General features: G+C 48.8%; 2 protein-coding genes across 6 annotated transcripts in view; both read left to right on the top strand.

Annotated features, from left to right (window-relative positions):
* Positions 1–4204, top strand: part of RALGAPB (Ral GTPase activating protein non-catalytic subunit beta) — a 90400-nt gene extending 86196 nt beyond the window's left edge. For all 5 annotated transcript variants that reach the window (XM_058562711.1, XM_058562710.1, XM_058562707.1 and 2 more), the window contains one exon: positions 84–4204. In XM_058562711.1, coding sequence (XP_058418694.1) covers positions 84–277 — 194 coding nt within the window. In that variant the 3' untranslated portion in view covers positions 278–4204. The remainder of the gene's footprint in view (positions 1–83) is intronic.
* Positions 4205–6363: 2159 nt separating this feature from the next.
* ADIG (adipogenin) lies at positions 6364–10641 on the top strand. Its single transcript, XM_058562122.1, has 2 exons — positions 6364–6733; positions 10523–10641. The coding sequence occupies exons 1-2, from the start codon at positions 6607–6609 to the stop codon at positions 10639–10641; spliced, it is 246 nt and encodes an 81-aa protein (XP_058418105.1). The 5' UTR covers positions 6364–6606.
* Positions 10642–17744: the final 7103 nt, after the last annotated feature.

Raw genomic sequence — 17744 nt, 5'->3', positions numbered from 1 at the left:
CAGAGAATAGTTCTCCTGAATACTGTATAGTTCACCTAGATGACTGGTTATTCACATTGATTTTAAAACCCTCTGTTTTCAAGGTTTTCTGGTGAGGCAGACTGTAATTAATATTTGTAGAAGAAAGAGACTGGAGAGTGACTCCTACAGTCCACCACATGTCCGCCGGAAACAGAAAATCACCGACATTGTCAACAAGTACCGGAACAAGCAGTTGGAGCCAGAGTTTTATACTTCACTTTTCCAGGAGGTTGGACTCAAGAACTGCGGTTCTTAGACCACTGTCTGTCTAGGATTGTTGAACTACAGTTTGGGGCTATAATATCAAAGCAAAACAATTTGAGAGGTGATCACTGTAAAAATAAAAACAAATCACTTCCCAAGAGCTTACTGTTTAATCACCAGAATAGAAGAAACACGTTATAAACCCATTTGATAGAAGACTTTTGGCTTTCTAGTGAAATGGGCTCCCAGACACAATCATATTCATGCTGGTAATGGTGATATACATTTTAGCCACAAACTTTCTTTTAAAAGTGACAATTTTAGTTAAATATCAGCCTTTTGAAGAGAAAGGCTTTTATGCATCTCAGTTAAACACGTGCATTGGTAATATCAAATTTGCAGATTAGAAGTTGAAGATAGTTTTATACCTCACTTTTTAGGAGGTTGTGTTCAAAATTAAAACCTGTCTCAGAATCTTCCAGCACATTTAAAGACTCATGTTGATAGCATGGAGGAAAAGGAAAGAAATCTCAACTTTCTGCTCACTCGTAGGTCCATTTTGTTATCCAACTGTCGTCCAACTGTCAAACTGACAGAAAAGAACATAAATGTTTTCTGCTCAGATAAGAAGTCTGACATTAAAATATTTCGTATTTTCTCTCCACATTTCAAAAAGCTTTCATTCTCATCGCTGCATAGATCTGTCTGAAGGCCTCAGTTTCTGGGCAGCCCAGGAACATATCTGAAATGGAGGCATGGCCCTGTCCTTTCATGGGGATACAAATAGAGTATGTGGAGTTAAAAGTTATGAGACAGTAGTGATGCCTCCACTCTCTCCAATATTATCTAGCTTGATGACATAACAACAGGTTAAATATTTGTAGTTCCTTGGTAATTTCTTGGTTACCAAGAAATTTTCTTGGTTAAGAAAAGTAAATTCACAATGAGGGTTGAAAATTATTTGGTTTCATTCATTGTCGCTTATTTCAGGACCAAGCAGGAAACTGCAGGAGTTTATGAAGGATTCTAATTTGGGATTCAGGAAATAGCCTCTCAATGCTCCTAATTCAGATTTCTCCCGGAGAGCTACTGGATTTCATCATAATTGACAAACATTAGTGACCACCTCCTCGGGTGGCTGCTGTTAGAAATGGCTGTTGTCATATTTTCTGGACTTTGCCAGCTGAAGGCACAACAAATCCCTGCCTGGGTTTTGGAAATACTTCTGTTACCTCGCTGCTCCTTTTCTGCTAGGGATAAATGTTTTAAGGTGGCCAGACCCAGAACATCCTTACAAGAATTCCTGTTACAGTGCTAGAGTATACACTGCTCGTTTCTCCTATTCTTATGTGCTTTCTTCTTTATTCACATTATTTTATGTTAAGATAATAAGTGACATTTAAAGTCTAAAGTGGAGTGATGACAGTTATATAAGGGGTGATTTCCCACTTGAATTCTGATGTCAGTAGACTCCGTAGGTCAGGGCTACAGTGGTCTGTTTGGTTTGATGTTTTGGTAGTATAATTAGGGAGTGAGGGATAGTGTAGGACCTAAGTCCCTTTGCAGATATTTCTGTTCCAGAAGTATGTATTTTGTCATCTATGAGCAGGAAATGTGGGCATAGCAGCTTTTGGTTTTCAGTTTGCCATACCCTCTTCTTCATGTTTGTTTTAAGCTCAGGTAAAGGTAACCTACTCCTTCTATGACTCCAGTTTCCATTCAGGGTATATTATTATTCAGTAATTGATTTTATGTTTAATCTGGGCAATAAACTGATGTTTCCAGATGGTAGCATGGAGGGAGGGGGATATATGATAAAGATTAGCAAGTTCTACCCTAAAAATGTTTTAGTAGCTCAGCAGGTATAAGGTGAGGTTTAACAACTTGCATGAAAATTCTAGATTGACATTTCAAGGGAAAAATGGGTCCTTGTTCTAGTAAGTGTGAAGAAAGAAGGCTATAAATTGGTGTGCAACTCATAACATTCCAGAGGTTAAAAATAACTGATGTAGGTGTACTTCCTCAGTGTGATTCTTCAGATAAAATTTTTACCTTTGGCGTGGTTTTACTGTCAGCAGAATGTATGGTGGTGTATGTGTTGGAGATAGGCTTCCTGATCCTTCAGTTTGCTCTAATTTCAGGCAACTCTTTGTAATTCTAATGGCTTTGATAAGTGAACAACTGTGTTGAATGCGGTTTGTGATCTGGAAGACTTTGTGGTCTCCTAGGGAGGGAGGGATGGATTCAGGACTGTGCAGCTCCCGAAGGCATGAAACCCCAGTGTGTAGTACAGCACAAACAGAATATGGGGTACGTATACTTGTCAGGTGCTGGTTCCTTCTGCTCAAAATAACATCTGCCTAAAAGGGGAGTGTGGTAAGGACCCTTTCACTAGTGTAGGTTTGAGTTCGTAGTCACTAAGTTCACCCAACTGCCTTTGTTAAAAATCACTTTGAGTAGAATAATGCTGGAGGAGCATATTTAGTCCTTAATAATAATCTGTAATAGTCCACTTGATAAATTTGCTAGCACATGTTCATAACCTTTGGGAGGAAGCCAGGACCACTTTGGTCTGTGGCTTAAACAGTTTAGTTGTTGCATGTGACAGATGAACCAGGGGTATGAGTGTGGCATTTGGTGACAAGGAAAGCATTACCCAAGGGACAGAGGCAGGTAGCCTCTCATAGTCCCTTCTCACATTTGGGGAACGGGGGCTTTCCTCCTCCTCTCTGGTTGGGAGCACTGAGGACAGTGAGGAGGGCTTTTGCCTTTTCTCGTTCAGCCAGCTGTCTCTTTTGTCCAGTGCTTCCTCCTAAGACCCCCTCCTGTCCGTTGGCCCTTTGACAGGAGTAGTTAGGTGGTAGGTTGACCCCCTCCTGCCTTCGCCATGTATACACACACGCGCGTGCATGCTGTCCTCCATTTCTAGGTCCTCTATTTCAGGACAGCCCATTCTCCTCTGGACTCATTTATAAGTATAAAATACCTGCATCTTTGGCCAGTAATGTCACTTGCCTGTAGGTTGTGTGTGTGAGGCCTTCATGAATGGTTACTTTCTACATACACTGAGGAAGCGTTTATGAGGCTCTGCAGAGTGATTTTTAGAAAGGCAGAGTCTTCAAGAGTAGTGGTTTCTATTGGAAGGTGGAACTTTACTCAAAGTGGGAATCACCCTTGCTTAAAGACGTGTCTCGTGGTAGATGGTAAAAAATCTACTGGAGGTAATTTGACACTCCTCCTGGCTGTAGTTCTCCATTCAGCATTTAAAAACCCATTCAGGTTATATCTTCCTAAAGAGAATTGATTTATATGTTTACATGAAACGATGGTCTGTTTTAAGGGTTTCCATGACAGCCTCTTTTCTTGAAATGGAGAGACTGGAGGTAATCTACCCGCTCAATGTGGAATCAAACTGTGGGTTCTTGGTAGCTAAAGAAGCCATGTACTGTATAGTGTTTTTCTCAGAGTATCAACTCATATTCTTCAGATGCTTTTCTTTTTTTAATGGTGAGGGAAAAGGTATAATTTGGGATTCCACAGTGCCTTGCAAATAGTAGGCGCCCAGTAACTATTTGTTGAAGCAAACCAAGTTTCCCAAGCCCTTGTCTCTTGCAGTGACCAAGAACATCTTTCTTCTTGAAGGGCTTGGCAGTTGTGGCTAAAACATAAGCAGTATCATTATTTGCTTGAATTCATATACACAATTTGTATGAATTTCGGTATGTTGCCAAGACATGATCTTTTTCTTATTGTATTTTCTGTAAATATTTCTGGCACTGAACTGTAAAGTAAAGGCGAAATGTAAATATGAAGGTGTCCCTGTGTCCCCTTGCCTCCTGTGTTTTCTCTTTGTTGGTTAGGGAAGAAGGCCCAGAGGCTTGTTTGTATTTATGCCGATCCTTTGTCCAGAAGAAACCCATGGAATATTGAATGTAATACATTTAGTCAATTAAATTTTAAGGAGATTCTTATCTAATAACATCGTGTGTGCTTTTGGTTATAGGCCGGGGGATTGACTCCTGCATGGGTGTTCCTAATTTACCCTTCCCTGGGGGTATCGGCTCTGCTTTGGCTGCCCTTCATAATTTAGATATGTGAATTTTCACCCTGGTTTTGTAGAGTTTTAAAAGTAATTTGGCCTTCTGTGCTAGAAGGAGCTTGTATAATTAAAGCACTGCCAACAGAGGCCCACCCTACAGAAGCTAGCAATTGCCGACGGGGTGGCTGGCTCTCTCTGTCTTGGGAATACACAAACGTGAGCTGTGCTCTCTGCCTGCAGAAAATCTGAGCTGTGCCAGGACTGGCCAGTCAGGAAAGGGGAGAGATGCTGAGGAGGTCATCTGTCTACCACCCACTGCCCCTTTGAGTAGGGTTGGCTGCAGAGGGTTCCATGGGGCCAGATTAGCACCTTACTGCCTAGATTACACATGGTGGGGTGGTTTTACCACTTGAGGAAACAGTTAGGTGGGTGCCTCTGCTGAGAGCCACCCCCTCCAGCCTGGCCCTGAAGCCAGGGCTGGGAGCTGCCTCTCCTGCAGTTGTGTGTCCACGTCTGCTCTGCCTGCTCACCATAGGACCTCTGGCTGGGCCCTGGTGGCCAGGGAAGCTTCTCCCTGGGCTGACTGCACAGTGGCCCTGTTTTGGGGTCTGGCAAGAAAATGTGTTCAAGCCTGTCCCACCTGTGCTGCTCAGCTCTTTCTGACCCTTCAGGACCCAGTGCCAAGAATCACCCCTAACCCCAACCCAGACCACCCAGCTCCTGGCCTTGGCTCTGGGCCACTAGGGCATTGTGCTTCTTGGATGTACATTCTACTGTCATCTACCCAGACCTCCTCTTCTGGGTCCTCTGGTCATCTCACAGCTGGGCTCAGACTCCCTCTAAACACACTGGCCCTCCAAGCCTCAGCTTGCCTTTCTGGGGCTGGCCCCACTTGCGTTTCTACCTGGGCTGGTGTCTGCCTATAAGGGGGTCCTTCCACTCCATATCTTACTCTAAGTCTGCCACCCACTTCCTGCAGCTGCTCCCCGAGCCTGGAACTGGGTCTGCCTGACTTTCCAACCTGTGCTCCATGAGATTCTCTGGTCTTGAAATCAAGTCTCATCAGACTGGTTGCCCATTAACGTGTTGAGTCCCAAGCCTCACCCCCTGGAGGTTCTGACTCAGTAGAGCAGGGTGAGCTTAGGAATGGGCAGGTTTCATAAGTAGCCTCCAGCCCCCACCTACCTGTGGGCCAGTGACTGAGGCAGGTCGTCCAAGTACCCTCGTGGAGAATACCATGCTTCTGTCTGACTCCCCTCCACAAGCAGCAGCTGCTCCTCATGTGGACTTCCTGCACCAATCAGGCTCACAGTCTGGCCCGAGTCTCCTACGAGTTCGGGGACTGTCAGGCTTTGAGAGGTCCAGAGCCTCCTTCCTGCTATGGGGTCTGGCACATGGAAGTTTACTAACTACTTCGTGAATGAATGCATGACAGAAGTGAGAGGGGCAGAGAAGTTTGGCAATTGGGGATGTTCTGCCCACTTGGGTGATAAAGGAACAAGGTTAAAGTTTTAGAAGCCCCTCACTGAAAAACCTAATAAGGAGAGGTGCAGAAGCTTCTGGATTAAGTAATAGTCATTTATTGAGGACCTACTGTGTGTTAGACTAGAAGGTTTTTAAATGGCAGCCAAGTGACCCAATTTGGCCTAGCCGACCTGTTTTGGTTAGCCAACAGTGTTTTAACAAGGTTTGATTCAACATTTTTAAATTGGGAGATTTCACATAAAAATCCAGATTTTTTGGCTCTCTTGGAAAAGTCAGGAGATCTGGCCATACTGGACCATTTCCCACATAGCGGTTACTGGCTGGAGCTACAACAGCCTGCCTGCTTTAGATGCACCAAGCTCCATCGAGTTTGCTCAGCCCCCACCACTCCCACAAAGTGTAATTGTGAGCACGTGTAGCCTGAATTATGCGACCTGGGAGCTGACTGGCTCCTGGAGGAATCTGTGACCTCAAATATACGAACACTCACCTGGGGGAAATTTGTATCCCATCATTTTTTTTTTCCTACTTTGAGCAGCTTGGTGAGGTAAGAATCATTTCCATCCTACAAGAGGATCAAGGAGGTATCACATGAACCCGTAATGTCTTAGCAGGGATTCAAACCCAGGCCTGCCTATCTGCCTGGAAGCCTGGGCTTTGTTCTCAGCCAGACTGCCCTGGCTCTCACCTATTTGTTTAAAACAGCTCTCCTTTCGCCTGAAGAAAACTGTGACTTCCTTGTTACGTCACAGGCTTAGTCACAATTGGGCTGAGAGCAGAGCGTGGCCCGGCCTGCCAGGTCCCAGGGCAGCCTTGCTAGCCCAGCCCAGGCTGGCCCGCTTAGCCACACATGCACCATGAAGTACCCTCTGGTGCCACTGGTGAACGACCTCACGTTTTCTTTCCTGGTGTTCTGGCTCTGCCTGCCTGTGGCCTTGCTGTTGTTCTTGTTGATCGTTTGGCTACGCTTCTTACTTAGCCAAGGTGAGCCGCCCTGGCTGAGCCCTAATCCTGGAGCTGGGCAGGGGTCAGATAGGGCAGGGGTCCTGAAACGACTGCAGAGAGAGGGGTTTCCTTCAGGCATTTGAACTGCTGGCTCAGAGATGACAAGCGGCCACCTGTAAGAGAACAGGATTGATTTGGTACTTTAAAGTTTCTTAACCTAGAGTCCAAAAGAGAATCCCTGAGTTTGCCTGGGAAGCGATATGTGTGTGTGCACATCTGTGTCCCCTGAGGGCCACTGCTAGTACATAAGGTCTTTGGTACAAATCAGAAAGGTAGCCCCTCTGGGCAGATGAATTAGTAAAAGATGCCCCTTCTGTGAATGCAGCCAGGGCACGAGGCTCGGTGAGCAGAAGATGGGCTGGATTTCAGTCCCTCTCACCTCTTCGGCTCAGTGCTTTTGTGCAGTAAACAACTTGCACGATGGGGCACGGCACAGGTGCCAAGGGACCGCTCATACTGTTTTCTGCTCAGACCGCACATCAGGGAGCATCTGGGTTTCTCTGGGACACAGGATCACGAAAGTCAACTGACATTTGTCCTGAGCTCAGCATGCCACTGAGAGGAGCAGGAGGCAGGGCAGAGCTGGCCGTGAGGGACGCTGGGGGGCCAGTGGGCCTTGAGTGCAGCCTGGCCATGTGGCAGGAATGACACTCTGCTCCTCAGGTGTCCTGTCTCCCTGGTCCCTCTCTTCATTGAGGGGCTTCTTTCTGGGGATCGCTTGACTTCCCACCTCCTGCTCCTCAGCCCCATGACCTTTGGCCAACTGGGCAAGGAGGGCACTGAGTGTGCTGCCAGCTCTGGTCAGATGGCGTTGAGACAGGGTGAGCAGTTCACCCCCTAATCTGCCCCATGATCTGAAATGTGGGGGCTGGTGGCTGTGCAATTACTGGGAGTTCCTGGCTAGAGCTTCCAGAAAACGTTTGTTTAGAGCATGTTCTCCTCATATTCTCAGGGTGGGCCACAGCCTTTCCTGAGGGGCACAACTCGGGCATTGGGCCGGTGGCTGGTGGAAGTCAGAGCACATGTCTGTGCAGTGGCTGTAAAAGCTGTGTCTCTGGAGTCTGGGAGACGTGGGCCCGGATTTCAGCCTTGCTCTTCATAGTTCATAATAATAGCTTTTTGAACACCGTGTACTAGGCCTTGTGTTAAACACTTGAGGTGCATTATTTCATTTAGTCCTCAGAATAACCCTGTGAAGTAATCCTCATCGTACAATTGAGGAAACTGAGGTTTGGAGAAGAGAAGCAACCCGCCCAAGGTCACACACCTGTGAAGTACCGATCGTCTGATGTCCAGTCCTGCTTCTGCCCCCTACCAGCTGTGTGACTTTGGGCGCGTCCTCTCTGAGCCTTTGTTTTCTCATCTACAAAGTGGAGACAATGATGGTGCTGACCCCTTGGGGGCTGTGGAGAGGTGCACGTCAGGGCAGGGCACACAGTATGCATACACTCACAGCAGGTGCTTGGAGGCTGAGAAATAACCCCGTCAGTGTCGGTTTCGTCCAGGTGGGTGGAAGTGTAGGAGTGGCTTTGGGTGGCTTCTCCGGAAGTGGGTAGACACCTTCCCTCAGGTCTAAGGCATTCATCTCCTCCAGCAATTCATTCTTGGAGTGCTGCTCAAAAGCCATCCACAGCCTGCTCTGCCCAAGTCCTTCTCGGACTTAGTCCTGAGAGGCTGTTTACCCATTAACATCTCACAAGGCACTTTGAAATAAGTCCTTTTGCTAATTTTGCAATGAAGAGAAACCATCCTTAAAGTGAGGCAAGTGGTCCTCCCTCAGGCTCCCTGTCTTCTTGGAACCCTCCATATCGTCGTGTCTGTTCTGTCCCTGTGCTGGGAGTTGGCCCATGCCCAGGGTCTGGGCCTGCCAGGGTTTGGGGGCTGTGACTCAGGACACCCCGTTCTGTGGTTTTCTCTTCTGCTGTGGATCTCTTTATTGGAATCAGTTTGGCCTGGAATCCCGTCTAAAAAGCAGACAAGAGTAGCTCTGATGGCCGCCCCCCCAGGACCTCTTGGCCTGGCTCAGCAGGTCAGTTTTAGGCCCCAGAAGGCAGAGAGTTGAGCCGCGAGTGCCATGTGGCCCAAGGGTTCGCGCTTCCCTAAGTCGAGGGGGGAGTAAATGGGGAGGAGAAGGGAGCTGCCTGGTGAGGCTGGCACTGAGGCAAAGACAGATCCTGGGCAGCTGAGCTCTGGGGAAGCTGGCAGTGCGGACAACGCTGATCCCCGGCTGTGACACGGGGAGAGAGGATGGAGCCACATTGTGCCCTTCAAGGGGAAGATGGTCTGCCAAGGATGTTTTCCTTTTGCAACTGGAAAGGAATTTGCAGAAGGAAGAAGGGAAACCTCCGAAGAGATGGGTTTAGGGCTGAAACAGAGGAGGGGGCACAGCAGGCCATGCCTCTTGAGGGTCCTGCTCTCCCTTGTGGTGGTCCCTGGAGCGAGATGTTAAATTCGAAGCTCCCTTTGAATTCCCTGACTTCAAACAAGTGCACCCAATGGGAACTGTGCAGAACTGTGGAGCCGGGAGGCTGATGGGGTCCAGCAGTACCCCTGTCTGGCTGTGAGCTTGGACGTTTCACCTTGCTGAGACTTCCTCATCTGTAGAATACGAATAATACCAGCGATTGCCTTCAGGAAGTTGTTAACAGGATTAAGTGAGAAGATGCCTGTAAAACACTTAGCGCATAGTATATGTTCAAAAAACAATCTCTACCTCTAGTAAAGAACAGTCCCTTCAAGCCATTGCACTGGTTTTTAGCTCATAGTAACTGCCAACTTTGTGGAACACCTGTTCTATATGTCCTGCCTCAGTTAGCCCTCATCAGAGAAGAGGCTGTTATGCCCTTTTTACAGATGAGGAAATTGAGGCTCAGCCTTTTCTATCTCCTGCTCTCGGTCTGCAATATGAGGGCCCTATTCAGCCTCCTTTACTTCTCTGCAACCACTGGAACAAGAATATAGTAAGAAAATAATAACCTCCGCCCCCCGTCCTTTCTCGCTTTGCCTTCCCTGGATGAGCCGTGTTAGCAAGCTCATGTACATTTAATAACATATGTAGGCTTCCAAAAAAATGAGGGGGTGGGGTGTTCTTTGTTTTCAAAAAAAGGGATCTTGCCATGTAAATTTCTCTGCAACTTGCTTGTAATGTATCATAGACATCCTGCAAGTTGAAAGATACAGATCTAATACAGTCATTTTGACAGCTTCGTGACATGCCATGGGATGAATGGGCCCGGTCTCCATGCAGTGTGAGTGTGCCACACTTCAGTGAACCAGACTGTGTTCTCTTGTGATGGACACACACATGGTTTCCAGGGTGTTTTATTGTTTGTGTGTGTGTTTCACCACAGAACAGTGCTGCAATGGAAAGCATTGTGCTTATATACTCAGATATTTGTTAATGCATGAACTGGTGGACAAATGGATGGATGGATTGATGGTTGTGTTTGTATCTCCTTAGTACCCACTTCTGGACCACACCCAGTGCAGGTAGGTCATTTGCTCACCTCTAGGGTCCTTCTCTGTTTAGTAGGTGGATATGGCCACTTTCTGAGTAACAGGACAACCTTTTTTCTTGATCGCTGGTCACTATTCAAGGAACTGAAGTCTTCCCGAGGTCTCAGAGCTGTCCCATATGTCATGATTCTGCCTTGGCCCCCTGGCCCCAGACAAGGCTGCAGGAATACTCAGGCCTGGCAGGGGGCTCCTTTTGGGTCATGGGGAGGAGACAAGATGTGACCACCCAAGAAGACTCTCATACCTCCACAGATTCAGAGGAAAATGACTCAGATTTATGCTTTGATTGGGAGCCCTGGAGCAAAACCCCAACCAAGTTTTGCTGGGAGGAGACACTCCATAGCCAAGAGGAGGAGAGGCCCTGCTGGTGAGCCTGTTCTGCCAGGTGAGGCCCTTCTATGGTGTGGGGAGCTGGAATGGGGAACCTTAGGGCCTGCCCAAAGCCTAGGGCAGCTGCCATGTTGGAGAGCTGGCTGCCTCCACCATACTGGAGGTCTGTTCCCTCAGCCATGCTGGAGAGCTGGCTCCCTCCACCATGTTGGAGAGCTGGCTGTGTCTACCATGTTGGAGAACCTTCTGTCTCATTGTGTTGGAGACCTGTTTTTGCCATATTGGAAGACCAGCCACCTCTGCCACGAAGGATTTTTTTACAAGGGTCCCCTACCCTTTACCTCTACGACCTCACCTTCTACCACACTCCTTAAGGTCTTTGCACTGGCTGTTCCCTCTGCCTGGAACCCTTCTTCCCCAGACATCACTTGGCGTACTCCCTCACCTCTGAGGTTTTGCTCAAATGTCACTTTTTCAGTAGGGCCCCCGACCATCCTCTTTAATATTGCAACCTCTCCCCTACTTCTTGACCCCCTTACCCTGCTCAACATTTTCATTTGCTATAGATAGCACTTACCACCTTCTGACATACTCGATAATTGGTGTATCCGAAGCACCCACAGCAGTGCCTGACTCACAATGGGGGCTCAACAGATATTTGTAGAAGGAATGACGTGATAATATTAATAATAATAATAATAATAATGGTTGATATTCACTGGGTGCTTAATAGATACCAAGGCCTATGCTAAGCATTTCTCTTTCACAAGCTAATTTATAAAATCCTACAAAGAGGATATTATTCTTATCTCCTTTTTACAAATGAGAATTCTGAGTGGCAGTGCAGAGAAATACTTTGCCCAAAGTAACAGAGCTGCAGCGTCCATTGAAAAGCTAGGAGACCTCATCCATTCCAATGGAATTAAATGCCATTTCTATGCCGTTGACCCCAAAATATGTGTATCTCACTCTAATCCTCCTTCTGAGCTCTATCTGTTTGCTTGACACCTTTTTATGACTAGAATGGGATTCTTGATTCCTTTTGCTACCCAACAAAGCAAAATACAATACCTGATCTTCTGCCAGCTTTTCTCCATGTCTATGAACAGCACTACCAATCATTGGTCTAGTTGCTCCAGCCACAAACCTGGGAGTCAGCCTTCATGCCTTTCTTTTCCTCCTGCTCCACATCCAGTCCATCAGCAAGTCCTAGACTCCATCTCTCATGTGTCCACTTCTCTCTGTCCCCACAGTCACTATGGCCTGCCCTACTCCGAAGTCTGCTCATGCAACATGTCACTAATCCCCCACTCTGTGCCCTTGTCGGTCACCATTTGGAGCCCCTGCCTTTCCGAGTGGAGAAAGGAGGTGGGTGTAAGAAGCAGGGACCCTCACTTAATCTCAATTACACTGATTCTTAACCTTTCCTGGTCGTGGGCCATTTCCCCAGAAAAACACACACGTGCATACACTCAGAGTTTTGGGTGCAGGGCCGGCTTCACAGATTGTAACCTGTGCAGCCCCACAAGGTCCCATGTTCGTAAAAGCCCCATGCTTGGTTTAATGTTCTGCTGTTGCTGTCTTGAAATTCTTAATTTTTGAACAAGGGGCCCCATATGTTCATGTTTAAAAGCCCCCACGAATTATGTAGCCTGTCCTGTTTGTGTACAATTAGTGGGGTAAGAGAAGATGTTCAGACTCCACTCAAGGACTCTGTCCTTTGTGTGTAGAGCCCTTCCCACCCCGTCACCTATCTGTCCCTCTCTCACTCTTTCATTCCGTTGTCACCACTAGACCCAACCTTCCATTTGTTTCCAGCTTGGTTTTCCTGGAGTCAGCTGGGCAGCGGCAACGGCCGAAGTGGATGGGGAACTCTCGCCAGGGAGGGAGGAGGACTTTGGCGAGTGAGGTGCTTCCCTGGGACCCCCAACCCATCTCCTCCATCGATGGACACACGAAAGCCTCCAGAGGACCCAGCTAGTCTCCATTATCAACGACCTTCCCAGGCCCCTGGGGAGGAGCCCAAGTCTGTGAAGACGATGTAAGCAGGCACACGAGGAGAAGTTGGCCAACTGAATTCAGAGAAGGTCCTAGGGCAGGGCTGGGCCAGAGGCTGTGGGTCCATATTAAAGAAATGGGGGGGTTCCTGTGCTCAGGAGACCCCTGACAAACCTGCTGAGCCTGACCAAGTCCGTGTGTTCAACAAGCTGTGGGGCCCGGGTGTGTCCCCGATGCTCTGTGGGAACCCTGACTTTCCCATCTGTTCAAAGGGCTGGGGGTCTTGCTGTGAACTTTCGTTCCCTAATTTCAAACTCACTCCATGATGAGCCTTCAGGTTGATTTTAATAACAAATATTCATTATGTAAATATCTACAGAATGTCTACCATATGCCTAGTTATGATAAGAACAGCTCCCATTTAATGAGCGCTTACTGTGTCCCAGACACTTTTCTATGTGTTTTACACACGTTATCATTTTTAACCTTCACAAGAATTCTATGGGTAGGGTCTTTGGTTATCCCTATTTTACAGATGAGGAAAATGAGACACAGAGCAATCAAGTAACTTATTCAGAGTCACACTGGTGGAGTTGGATTCGAACCTAGGCCCCAGGACTCCAGATCCCGGCCTGATGCACTGGCCAGTTCTCCAGGTTGGAGTGTTGGGAGAGACAAGGCTCTGACTTTTGAAGAAATCCCTTGTCCTTGCCCCTCATTGTTACTCAGAGGCAGCAGGGTTGATGGCTGGAGAAGGGGACGAGCCCTCCTGTGTATCACTGGCTGGAGAAGGGGACGAGCCCTCCTGTGTATCACCTGGGTATCATCTTTGTCCCCTCTTTCTCCCACCGCACATCCCACCAGCCACCATGAGCCTTTTAAAAGGTCCACAGGAGAGGGAATGGAGCCTGAATTATTAGCTGGTCTCCCAGCCTTTGATCTCCCCAGCTCTGCTTTTTCTGCCCTGTTAGGACCATCCATCCAAAGCACAAATCGGAACATGTCCCCCCCCACCGCTTAAAGCCCTCTGTGGCTCCCTAGTGTCCCTGGGCTAAAGTCAGAGTTCCTTGTGTGGTGTAGAGAGCTGCCCTTTGGGATCTGAGCCCCAGTGAAATTGCAAGATGAGGTTTCTGTTCTTACCAACAAGGCTGCAACAAACACCCTTGAACTTATATCTTTGCACACAAGTGTGCTTCTATCTAGAGGATAAGTTCCGAATGGAGATAATGTTGAATATAAGATCTGTGCATTGATATATTGCAGATATTGCCAAGTTGCCCTACCAAAAGTTGGCACCAACAGTGTACATACAAGTGCCTGTTTCTCCAAGCTTTGCCCTACCCTGCATCTGCTAACACACACACACACGAGCACACGCGCTCCCCCTTCTCTACACACACTTTGTTCCAGCTGATGTGCTTTTGCCAAGGCTGCGTTTCCCTGGGAGCTTTCCTGGCATTGAGTAGACACTTTTGGTAACGAGCCTCCCTTGCTGCTGAAGCTTCTCTGGCCTTTGTCTGGCATTTTCTCCAACCGCCTGCTCCGTGGAGTCCCGTGCACAAGTTGGCCGCTGCCCGCTGTGCTGTTGGGCTGCTGGGGCACTGTTCCCCTCTGTGCTGACCTAGAAAAGCCAGGCCAGCCCCCTAGCCCCTGTCCCATCCACAGCCACTCTGGAGGAGCCAGAGGAGCCTCCTGGGGGAGCTCAGACCCTGCGGGGAAGTGGGCATGGTGAGGCTCTGCAGCTCGGGCTCCGCGGGGAGGACATCTGGTCGTGCTCCTGGGAGCACCTGTGTCAGACGGCTTGGGGGACAGCTCCTCTGGGTCCCTGGCCGGTAAGCAGCTCTGGATGGCAGCTGGTGGGGAAGTGTGCGGAGATGCCTTCCCTGCTCTGGGTCTGGGGCTGAGACCCTGGGCCTCTGAGGGTATGGATTGGGGCCCCTGTCTGGCGTTTTGTCCTGTTAGGAGACGTGTGTGTCTGTCTGTCTGGTAAACATACCCTGTGATCCTCCAGTACTAGGCTTGCCGAGAGATATCATCCCCATTACAGCAGCTGTAGCCGAGTGCCTGCCTCTGTGTGCCTGCCCCAGTGCTAAGTGCTTCCTATGCCTTATCTTATTTGATCCCCACACTATCCTGTAAGGTGGGTCGTAGTTCTATTTTCAGATGAGGAAACTGAGGGTCAGAGAGGTTAAGTAACTTGCCCAAAGTCACACAGCCTGGAAGTGGCCCAATTTTCTGACTCTTACCTGAGATGTGTTTCTCAATATCCACAGTAATACCCCTGGCTCTTCCTGGACTGGAACAATGCAACTTAAGGTTGTGCTGTTGATGCATGTAGGAAACATGAGCAAACTCAGAACAATAAGTGCGCATGTCTCCCCAGCCCGAGGAACTCAGGGAGGCTGGGAGGACAGTCACCAGGGTAAGGTGGGGAAGCTGCAGGGGCAGTGATGCAGGGCCCATCTGACAGTCTTGGACCCCTTGTCACGACACATCCCCCAGGCACGCCCATATGTTCCACCCCTAAACCCTGGAATCCCAAGCACAAGCCCCTCACCCTCCCGCCACCATCCCTGTGAGCCTCAGTGTCATCATCTGCAAAATGGGGCCAATCCCTCTGCATTCATTACCTGTGGCTGCCACAACAAAGTGTCACAGCCTGGGTGGCTTAGAACAGCAGAAATTCATTGTCTCCTGGTTCTGGAGGCCGGAAGTCCAAAATCAAGGTGCCGGCAGGGCCAAGCTCCCTCTGAACCTGCAGGGGAAGAACTTCCTGCCTCTTCCAGCTTCTGGCAGCTCCAGACGTTCCCTGGCTTGTGGCAACATCACTCCAATCTCTGCCTCCATCTTCACACGGCTTCTCCCTGTGTCTTCACGCTGTCTTCCCTCTGTGCGTCTGTCTCGGTGTCCAAATTTCCCCTTTTTATCAGAACACCAGTCATTAGATTAGGGCCCACCCTGATGACTGCATTTTAACTTGGTTACCTCTGCCGAGATCCTATTTCCACATAAGCTCATATTCTGAGGTCCTGGGGGTTGGGACGTCCACTATGTTTTGAGGGGGACACGATTCAACCCCTAACACCCTCCTCGTGAGGACTGAATGTGGTAATGCGTGTAAGCTCTGAGCACTGTGCTTGACTGGGACTTTATAAATGCTCCATAAATTGCTGCCAAAAGAAAAAGTTGAGTGCCTGGAAATAGGTGCTTGGTGTACATCCTGTGCCAGGCGCAGTTTGGGTGCTCGGCATGTACTATCCCACTGAATCCTCGCAACCACCCCTCGACACGGGCAAGATTTTCATTTAAATGATGAGGAAACTGTGACTCAGAGAGGTTAAGGCATTTGTCTGAAGTCACACAGCCTAAATGGCAGAGCTAAGGATCTGCCCCAGGCCTCTGAGATTCCACTACATCACACGGGGTTGGACAGTGCTCTAGTGGGCAGTGGGAGATGCGTGGAGGGCTAGAAAGGCAGGGAGGAAATGCTGAGCACACAGCACGCAGCCCTAGGGAGCTTTCTGGGTCTGAGGGGCATAAACGTATCTCAAAAACACTGAGTGGGTGGGCTGGATTGCAGGCTGTCAGGGTGCAGGGCTGCCAGGTCTGAGTCACTCCACTGTGACCTAACCGGCCTGGCCGATACTTCAGAGCTGGAACAGGCCCCAGTGGGGCTGAGGAATGTTGCCCAGAGCTCGGGCACACTTCATTCTGAGTACACACGGCTCTCCAGGAAGCCAAGAGGTGGTACTTTCCTAAGGAAGCTTGAAAGTGCAGCTTATTCAAGATTCAGGCTACTCTCTCTCCCTTCTTGCTTTCTTTCCAGGGGTTCCCTACACCTAAGGGAAGTGATAACAAGTTAGGTTTTCTGTTCTGAACTAGAAGTTCGTTTACTCAGATGCTAACTTGTTTACTCACTCCAGCATGCATTTATTCATTCACTCATTTATCCACCCATTCACCTAATGGCTCGCTGATTCATTCACTCCTTCATGCTCTCATACATTCACATACACAGCCATTCACTTTTTCACCTATCCACCCATCCACCCATCCACCCATCCACCCATCCATCCATCCTTCCATCCTCCATCCTCCATCCATCATCCATCCATCCATCCATCCTCCATCCATCTTCCATCCATCCTTCCTCCATCCATCATCCATCCATCCGTCTATCCATCCTTCCTCCATCCATCCATCTATCCATCCATCCATCCTCCATCTATCCATCCACCCATCCTCCATCTATCATCCATCCATCCTTCCTCCATCCATCATCCATCTATCCATCTATCCATCCATCCATCATCCATATTCATCCATCATCTGTCCATCCCACCTTTATTAACTACCTACTGTGTTTCTCCCATAAAGCTCCTTATAGCTCCCCATGTGCTTTTTCACCCACTTTCAGTCCTAGTTCAACCTACATTTTGGGAGGGAGGACCTCTGCACCCATGGTACCCCCAGATACTCAGCCTTCTGGTGGCATGCTTCCAGAGTCTCCTCCTCAGGAGGAGGCTCAAGAAAAGTGGACAGTTGGTCATCTGCACAGCCCCACTCTGCATGTGAGAGCCAGTGACAGCTTGAGACTTGGGGCTCCTGAGGACCCTTTGTCCTGTGGGGTCCCTTCTTTTGATACCAGGGCTATGCATAGTCCTGGGCACTGTGGCTCCGGTGGGGCAATATTTCCAGTTATTGGGCTCCAGTTCTTGCTTCTCCCAGGCCAGAGCAGACCGTGGTGACCCATGGAGTTGGGCCCCTCCTTGAGGAGCACCCTGGGGCCGCTCTTCTTAGTGTAAAGGCAAATATGCTGCCTAGGAGGGTCACTGACACTCAGAGACTTAGGAGAGGGCAGGGTGGGCCAGGACAATCTGGGGGAAGACCATGGCATTCTCTCCTGGCCAGAGAGCAAGAGGAGGGACTCCTGGTGCGTAACAGATATGGAGAGTAGGACACAAGCCAGGGAAGCTGGCAGGAATGTCCCTTACTTGTCCCTAAATGCCCCACTTCTACGTCTTTGTATATGCCGAGCTCCTACTCCTTCACGTTCCAGGCAGAATGTCAATTCCCAGGGAGGCCCTTCTGGACCCCCACATTTGGCTATTCCTGTTTCTTGCTCCCTTAGCATCCCCCTCCCCCA

Source organism: Diceros bicornis, chromosome 19 (assembly GCF_020826845.1).
Source record: "Diceros bicornis minor isolate mBicDic1 chromosome 19, mDicBic1.mat.cur, whole genome shotgun sequence".
Lineage (NCBI taxonomy): Eukaryota > Metazoa > Chordata > Mammalia > Perissodactyla > Rhinocerotidae > Diceros > Diceros bicornis.
The sequence above is the reverse complement of the archived record's forward strand: the minus strand, read 5'-3'. Positions and strand labels throughout refer to the sequence as shown.

Excerpts from the sequence above, each read along its gene's own strand:
- ADIG (XM_058562122.1), top strand. The coding sequence starts at position 6,607 with ATGAAGTACCCTCTGGTGCCACTGGTGAACGACCTCACGTTTTCTTTC. Across the intron at positions 6,734-10,522 it reads ACGCTTCTTACTTAGCCAAG|ATTCAGAGGAAAATGACTCA; the intron begins GTGAGCCGCCCT and ends ATACCTCCACAG.